The sequence below is a fragment of the Quercus suber genome, unplaced genomic scaffold (genome assembly GCF_002906115.3).
Source record: "Quercus suber isolate HL8 unplaced genomic scaffold, Cork oak 2.0 scaffold_415, whole genome shotgun sequence".
Lineage (NCBI taxonomy): Eukaryota > Viridiplantae > Streptophyta > Magnoliopsida > Fagales > Fagaceae > Quercus > Quercus suber.
The window spans coordinates 458,863-467,817 of record NW_027069866.1 but is presented as its reverse complement, the minus strand read 5'-3'; the positions used below and the strand labels follow the sequence as shown (position 1 = coordinate 467,817).

Here is an 8,955-nt window from a genome sequence, read left to right as displayed (position 1 = left end):
TATATTTATTTATTCAGACCCTGTTTGTTTGTTCGTAATTTTGACAACAACAACAATAATTAAAAACCAATTTCGTTATTTATATATATTTATATCATTTAGCTGTGAGGATTTGTTATCACTGTCTGGATCTCAATGATTTTTTGTGGGCTGTGATTTTGGGTTTTTTTTTTTTTTTGGGGTTTTTATAATCAATATATATATTGAATTTGGTTTTAGTTTAGGTGAAGATGGTGAGACACAAGGGAATTTTGTGATGGCTTCGAAAAGGATCAACAAGGAATTGAAGGACCTCCAGAAAGACCCTCCTGCTTCATGCAGCGCTGGTTCGTTTTTTTTTTTTTTTTTTCTCATTCTTAAAAGTTGCCTATATGGGTCATACTCTGTTCACTGTTTTTCCTATATGGTTTCATTGTATCTACTATTAATATGAGGCTATTAATATGAGGCTATCCAAGGTGCCACTACTAATTCTTTTCCTTGGAAAAGTATTTGGTGTGTTAAGGCCCAAAGAGGTTTTACCAATAATTAATTAAAATTAACAAACAAAACAAACAGAAAGGCCCCAAAAGGGTCTCATTGTTTTGATAGGACAAGCTTATGAGTTTTTACGTGTGATAATCTTATAGAGGTTTCTTGTCAGCTGTTGGTGTTGCATGTGTGTTTGAATTGACCTTTTAGTCATGTCTTAAAGTGGGATTTAAATTGTTATCTTCATTTCTGCATATACATGTGTGTTTGTTTTGAATTATAAATTGTGTGATGCGTGGTGTAATTGATAGAACTTTTGGAATTGATTGGGTTTTTCCTTTTACAGGACAAGAAGGCTGACTTGTCGTTGAAGATTGAAGAAGGTTTCGGCCCAACGGGCTCGAATTCTATCGATTACTGATGTAGAAATGAATGGTTTCGCATTTAAGTTGCTTGCGTTATGTTACTATCTTCTTATTCTCTATTTTATATGCAGTTGTAGTGTACTTTTATCATGGTGTTCGAGTAATTAGTATTCATGAGTAGCACATTTGATATGTTCGGAGACACAATCGATTATAGTTTGTTGTTTTGGAGGGACAAACATGTTCGTGTGATCGTCTATTTTACGTGCAATGGAATTTTTTTTGGGGGGGGGGGTCAAAATTAGCTAGTTGTGTGCTAGTTTGAAAGTTGCTTAAGGGATCAACTTAAAGTGTAATTACTTATAGTTCTATACATGATTTTGAGATAGCTTTGTTGAAATGGAGATGTTCGTCCATTTTCATAAGTGCGTGTCTCNTCAGTGAGAGTGGAGAGTGGAGAGTGACTGTGGGACTTGGGTTTAATTTGAAAATATCCTATTAAAACTCGACTTTCAGAGAGTCGAGGTCCAGGTGGCGCCACGTCAACGCCAGATGGCGTCTACGTGGAACTCGAGTTTTAGAAACTCGAGTTTTATGTGGATGCCACGTGGTATCAGGCCACGTCAAACCATAAAAATCGACCCTCAAAAAGTCGAGGTCTGAGCGCAAAATTCGAGTTTCTAAGACTCGAGGTGTTAGTAATGTATATTGTTTGCAAACCGGGCCAACTAACTAAATAGTTGGCTAATTATGGGTAATTACCCATTTCGTCCCCGTTTCAGATCTCTTTCATCAATTTTGCAAAATCGGTTCAACTATTTCAGTTTTCGGTTTTTTCAGTTGAACCAACGGTCACCGGTTAAATCCGATTTTTCTTATATTTTTAGTTTTGAAGCATAACCGGACCGAATTACTGTTCGGTTCTAAATCGAACCGACTGGTCCAATTCGATTTTTAAAACTATGGTTAAAAATACAAATTTTCTCTCTCTCTCTCTCTCTCACATATATATATATATATATATATAATATTCGGATACTCTAATAAATGGTTTATATTTTTTGATAAAACAAGTTTTAAATTTTTTTTACTAAAAATGAAAATTATTGAACACTGTCGCCTTAGGTCACAAAATATTTTGTTGCCGGCCTGAAATGAAGTATCCGTGCTTTTTAGGATCAAGCTTTGCAATACAATCGACAACATTGTGTAAAGGAACACAGCAAGCCGCACCAAGAAGTAGAATGCCAGCTTCTCCTTTAGCCATGGTAGACTCTTTGCGGTTGAATCGAGTTGATGAGATTGATTGCGAAGAAGAATTGGACGATTCAAGTCGGACTTGACTCGGCTCTGCTTCAGAGGGAAACGATTGCGGATCGAGTGGAAAGTGTCACCACCTTCTCCGCCTCCACCACTCTCGTTTGTTTCAGGCGAAGACTAACTTCGTCCCATGGAGAGATTATTTTTTCTTGAGAAAGTGACAAAAAAAAAAGTTTGAAAAGTTTAGTGATGGAAACTGGAAGATAAATTTTGAGATGCGAATAGTGATTGCCAAAGCTTTGAAATTTCCATGATTGAGAGCTATGAAATAGGGTTTGAAATTTCTAGGTTTTTTGTGAGAGAGAATTGAGCTACCAGAGAGAGAACCTGTGAGACTAACTATTGGTTCTATAGAACCTTGATTTGTACTGTAGCTCTATATAAGTTTCACGTTCTTGATTTTCAACATTTACAACCGTTGATAAAAGATGTAATTTATCTTCAACATTTTCAACATTAACACTTTTTTTAACGGTTGTGTCAATCGTAAGAAATAAGTATGTCAATGTCCTCGTATAAAAAAAAAAAAAAAAGTATGTCAATGTCCTTATTTTGATTAGCAGTTGAGTACAACTGTAAAAATTTAAGAGTTTTATTAATATTTTTTAGTGATAGTAGATAAAAATATGTTAAGAAAAAAGCTCAAGTTTGTTGTAATGGGAGCCTTAATTTTTTTGCTAAGAGCAGCTAATACTCTTCCTTCCTCATCTCGGATAATAACACCTACCCCAGCTTCCTTATGGTTCAAAAAAGCAGCCCCATCGCCATCCATATTAATTTTATAGAAAGCTAGGAGCTGAAGGAGGTGACCATTTGACTTCAACCTTCTGAGCTGAGATGGCTCCGTGGGAACCACTTGTGCTGCACGATATTCATCTAGATATATAATGACCACACCAATGTATTAGTTCTAGCCCCCCTCTCCTTCTCTTACCACCATGCGAAATATATATGGCTAAATGAATAATCAGCATGTGAGTTTTAAGCTAATGGTAGTTTCAAATTAGAATCAATAATAATTTACTATTGATTTATGATTTGTTATGAAAGTGTAGTGAAAATGTTGAAAATATATCACTTTTTGAGAGATGCTACATTTACAATATTTTTACAACAAATCATAGGTGGTTAGTTGTTATTGGTTCAAATTCGAATCTAACACTAAGATTACTTTTTTGCCTCAATAATAACAATAGTAACAACTTGCCACTTAGAATTTGTTGTAAAAATGTTGTATATACATTTTTCTTTTTATATATTTAAACTAGCCTCATCCCACCGCTTTGCGCGTCGATGAGGTTTTTTTTTTTTTTTGGGTCAACTGTCATAATTTTCCTTTTAAAAAAATTTGGATAAGTTTGTTTTAAAAATATGGATTAGTAAGAGAATATCTTATTTTGTAAGCATTTTAAGTGGAGTGAGATATACTTTTATTGGGTTATCCTCAAATTTTTCTTGCTAAAGTAAGGTTTATGGGTATTTTTGAACACATAAAATAAAGTCTAGTCCAAAGAGAGAAATCCTCTTATAAATAGTTTAGGGGTCTGGCTTACCTGATGAAAATTTAACTGGATATCTCCTTCTATTTTAAAAGAAACTGCATGTCACTCACTAATAAACCAATGGTGGAGATTAAAAACTCAATGCCACCTCATTAAATTTTAAACAAAAACTAACAAAGCCCACCCAAGACTAGCATTGTTGCTTCTTCTCACGTTAACAACGTTAACGTTTTCACTAACGTTTTTTTTTTTTTTTTTTTTTTTTTTTTTTTTTTTTTTTTTTTTTCCTTTTCACGTTAACAGTGCCTGCCCAAGTTCTCCCTCTTTTTTTTTTTTTTTTTAAATTTTTTTTTTCTTTTTTCTAGCCTGCTAAATCAAATTTTAGAACTGGGCTACAACATATGTGAAGATGTCATTTTCTGCAAGAATGACTATAACTCAATTGAGTGAGAGTAGAAACTTTGATTTGAAGGATTATTTACATAAATTTTTGAACTTTTCACCTATTAAAATAAAAAGGATTATTTACAGTAATTTCGAATGGACAGTCTTGTAATTTTGTAGTTTTTCATGATTACTACCTTAATTGTTTGTAATAAGGAGGCATGCTCTTTGAATGGATAGTTTTTATTTTGGGTTTAAAAAAATGCATGCCAAGTGCTTGAGAAAAGTTCCCAGAAAATTTCAAATAGGGCCAGGGCCAACTAGCATATACTGTGAAGGAAGCATTGTATTTGAAGGAATCATGCTAAGGCCAACTAGCAAATTGAAGCAGTCACAGCACTGCGCCAGTTATGCAGCAGCGTATAGCACTGCATCAATTATGCAGTAGCCACAACACTGCACTAGGCACCTGTAAGGTTGAAATTTATCAACCATCTTGTTGGCTTTATTCCGTGCCAATTTGCTTGTAATTCAAGCACTTAGTAACCTTGTATTTAGGTAGGATTATTGTAAGGATAGTGTGCGAGAAGATGTGAAGAAAAACTCAAGTATGTGCAAGAAGGCAGAGATTCGCGGCTGACTCGCGACTGGCAAGCCGCCAACTGCAGGCACGTGAAATGCACACATGAGGAGTTGAACGGTCGCGCCAGCTGTCGCATTACAGGACAAAAGTCCCAGGCTGGCCAGGCCATTATCTCGCGGCTTGAACTCGCGACTAAAATCAGTCGCGAGGCCAAGCCGCCAATCAGCCCTGCTTGGCAAAAACTGACTCTTCGTATTCCAAACATACACCACTATATATAGACCCTTATACCCACTAAATTGGGAGAGCTTCCAGAGAGAATTTTTGAGAGAAACTCTAGAGAAAAACAGGATTGATTCATCCACAATCTTTAACTTAGAGTCTCTACAAATTCTTCTACTCTCTTCCTCTCCACTGTCATACCCTTGAGAGGTTTTTTGCCAAATTTTTATCTCACCACACCCACGTCTGTGAGAAGGTTCATTTGGTGCTAAGGGAAGCAGTTTGGAAGGAACTAATATATATTGGTTGATGCTATGGTATAGTAGCGGAATCTAGGAAGCTAAAGAAGAAATAGGTTCGGCGTAATCTCGTTAAAGCAAGAATCTTGGAGGGCTTAGGTACTTGGGTAGATTAGGCTTGGAGGGTCTTCTGCAGTTTATGTATCCCAACTATATTATTTAATGGATTATTTACCGCTTGGAGGGCGGCGGAGAGGTTTCACTCTTAGGACTTTGGTTTCCTCTTCGATAACACATCGTGTGTTGTCCACGTGTTTGCATCTTCCTTCTCTTTATCTTTGCTTTATATTTACTACTGTGGATGTGTTTATATTTGACTTAGATTGTTTATCAATTCTGTTATAAGCTTGTTATCATGTTCCACACATTAATTGTTTGATATAAAGCTTGAATTGGTAATTTTGTAATTAGGGGTCCAAACGTTCAAAGGTATTTCATACCCTTTTTGAACTTTCAGCACCTATTAGAGATTTTATAACCACAACAACATGATTAATATATATATATATATATATATTCTTCCTACAAGCCAATAGCACAACAACATACTATTCTTCCATCAAAAAAGATACTATTCTTCTAATTTGCATAAATTGTTTGCTAAAAAAGTACAAAGTAGCATTAAAGATAAAAAGAACTTTGACCATTACAAACTTTGAGCTCCAACAAAATAGCATAAACTGTGAGTTCTACAATTACAATCTTCAAGCTCCAAAAAAAAAAAAAAAAAACATAAATCACAAGCTCTAATGATTACAAACTCTGAGCTCCAAAAAGTAGTATAAATTGTTAGCTCCAACAATTAAAAATAATGGTTATTTACAATCATTCAAAACTAAGAATTCGCTGCATCCATTCAAAGATCAGGTCGAAAAAGCTTCAATTTTACCAGTTGTAAACTTTGTAAGCAATGAACTGATATCATCCCCTTCAGGATCACTAAGATTCTTAGAACATGGAAGAGGAACATGAGAATTTGTCATTCCTGCTTGACACATTACAACTATTAGCCAAATATTAACTATTAGAAAATCCACATAAGTCTCTTGAAAATTCTTAATTTCTTTTCTTACCATAAAAATTTACTGAATTCTCAAAAGTTCCAAATGAACTTTGTTCTTGATTTCTAATACTCTTTCCCTACATATAGTAGAAACATAGTAGTTAAAAATGATGATTAATCTTATAGTATAAAACTAGTTGTTATCAAATAAAATTCAAATAATTCTTATTTATGCACTCAATGTAAACTCTAATACAATGGTACCTAAGATAATGACGAAGGATTACAAGGTTCACCAACACTTGAAAAATGAGGAATGTACAAATCCTATATTTATTAGTGATCAATAATAGTGTAAAATTTATGAAATCAAAATCACCTAAAATGAAGGGGAAAAAAAAAAAAAAGAATTAAACAACATGGATGAAGTTACCTGAACTGAATGATCTATGTATGGCATATTATTATAACTAATGACCCCATTAACTTGCATAGATGAAGTTAAATGCTTATCCTACATAATGTGTAATGTTTAGTAAATTATTATGTCATTAGATAAAGAACCTAGAATATTTGTGAAGCAGTATTAATGTTAAAAATTATAATGGTGAGACTAGTACCTGTAAACATTGATTTGTTCGTATGGATTGATGGATGCTTCATTTTTTCTTCTTTTTGGGCTTTTCAAGACAACTTTTAATCCGGCATCTTCCTTTACAGCCTTGCTTCTTCTTGAGACCCTTAGCAGAAATGGTTATCATCTTGTCTAATGAATTTTCTTGGTTAATATGACAGGGATTAGATTTTTTTTCTAAGGATATCATCAATTTTTTTGCTCAACTCATTATAGCTTCCCAATGCTAGCTCGTATGCTTCCTCACATTCACTTGCTTGAGCAATAAGCTTGACATACATTGGACCCAAAAACTTAGATTGAGTTGTAACTTCCAACTTGGTGTCAGCTTTGATATCATGTCTATTAAAGTCTTGCACAATCTCATTTTTTGCATCTTTTGTCCATCTCTTAAGGATGTATTTCTCTAGAAGAACCTTAATATCCATAACATCAAGAATTTTTAATGCATGACTACACAAAATTCCACCTCTTTCAAACTTTCTACAACTACATGAAACAATCTTTTCAAAAGGATTCCAAATTACTTGACAATCTTTTGGCTTACCATATATTGAAACTATATACTCATGAGTTGCATTTCTTTCAACACGCTCCTTCACAAAAGCTCCTTGGAACTCTTCATATTGCTCTTGAAACTTCAAAAATAATTTAGGTGTATAAATATGTGCTGCTTGAATCAGCATAGGAGATGCAATCTTAACTTTTGGCAACTTTTGCCTTAAATTGTACTCACCCTTCAACTCCTTGTAACGTTTAGCATCAAGTAGTCTCTCAAAATGTATGAAGATTTTACAATATCATAGTCTAACTATAAATAATCATTCAAATCAGAGTTTATACTCTCAGTCAATTGAGTTGTAGTCATTCCTGCAAAAAATGACATCTTCACATATGCTTTAGCCCATTTCTCTTTCACTTCAAATGCACTTTGAAGCCAAGAATTATCAAAAGCGTTGTACTTATGAAGTATAGCATCCCAAGCACTAAGAAACTCTTCCTCCTCTCCCCAAATTTTAAAACATGCATCGAGATCACTTCTAAATTCATTCTCACCTCGTAATAAATGGTTGACACCCGAGCATTTTGCATTAAATGCCATTTACATAATTGATGATAAGTATTTGGCATCACCAATGAGATGGCTTTTGCCATAGCCGGATCTTGATCGGTAAAAATTGTATTTGGTTTCTTCCCAGACATTGCTTCAAAAAATGCTTCAAACAACCACTGAAATGTATCAATAGTCTCATCATATAAAAGGGCAGCCCCAAATATCGTAGACTCTCTATGATGATTAAACCCGACAAACATTGCAAGGGGTCAATACTCCTTATTAGTTTTGTACGTTGTATCAAAAGAAACCACATCACCAAATAACTTATAATCAACAATCATTTGCGCATCTGCCCAAAAAATATTTGTTATTAGTTTTGAAGCATCTAACTGTACTACATGGTAAAAGGAAGGATTCTCTTTCCTTTGTTACTGAAAGTATTTAAATAAACTCCCTGCCTCACCACATTTCTATTCTTTTTTTTTCCGTTTACTATAATTGTAATTCTTTTGATCTTGCTTGGTGTAACCAAGAGCATCTCTACCACCAACTTGCCTGGCCATGAACTCATATGAATCCTTCAATTTTATACCACTATCATAAGCCAAATCAATTTCCATTGCTTGTGCTTTTGAGACCTTTTGTTGGGATGGCATCATGTGAGCACATTGTGGAATATGGAGAATATGATTATGGTTGAGCTCAAGGCTATGTATAAAATATTTCCCCTTCTTTTTATCAAGCCGAATTATCATATGAGCATTGCAACCTGTCCTTGTTTCAGCTCGTTCATACTTATTTTCACCATCTCTCTCCCATGGGGTTTTATTTCCCTCTTTACAACAAGTAAACTTCCTTGAAGTCACCACGCCATCTTTTTTTCTTTCATTGCACCATTCTTTCCGAATACTAAATCCAGAATTTCTTCCATACTCATTATAAAAGTCATATGCCTTTTGTTTAGAACCAAATTCAATGCCAAGTTTTGGAATATAACCAGTATCCAATTTTCGACTGTCATCATTGTTTTCCTCTTCCATGTAACTGTTAAATATAAATCAAAATGTATAAGAAACGTGAATTACCCCTGAAAAATGAAAATAAATGAATGAATG

The 8,955-nt window shown here is 34.2% G+C and overlaps 1 protein-coding gene across 1 annotated transcript; it reads right to left on the bottom strand.

The window, feature by feature from the left end:
- Window positions 1–6,009: 6,009 nt before the first annotated feature.
- LOC112010731 (protein FAR1-RELATED SEQUENCE 9-like) lies at window positions 6,010–7,885 on the bottom strand. Its single transcript, XM_024043085.1, has 5 exons — window positions 7,668–7,885; window positions 7,041–7,554; window positions 6,583–6,663; window positions 6,220–6,286; window positions 6,010–6,131 (listed from the first exon to the last, which is right to left on the bottom strand). The coding sequence occupies exons 1-5, from the start codon at window positions 7,883–7,885 to the stop codon at window positions 6,010–6,012; spliced, it is 1,002 nt and encodes a 333-aa protein (XP_023898853.1).
- Window positions 7,886–8,955: the final 1,070 nt, after the last annotated feature.

Coding starts and splice junctions, on each gene's coding strand:
- LOC112010731 (XM_024043085.1), bottom strand. CDS start 7,885: ATGGCATTTAATGCAAAATGCTCGGGTGTCAACCATTTATTACGAGGT. Junction 7,555..7,667: donor GCTAAAGCATATGTGAAGAT/GTCATTTTTTGC, acceptor ACATTTTGAGAG/ACTACTTGATGCTAAACGTT. Junction 6,287..6,582: donor ACATAGATCATTCAGTTCAG/GTAACTTCATCC, acceptor TACTATATGTAG/GGAAAGAGTATTAGAAATCA.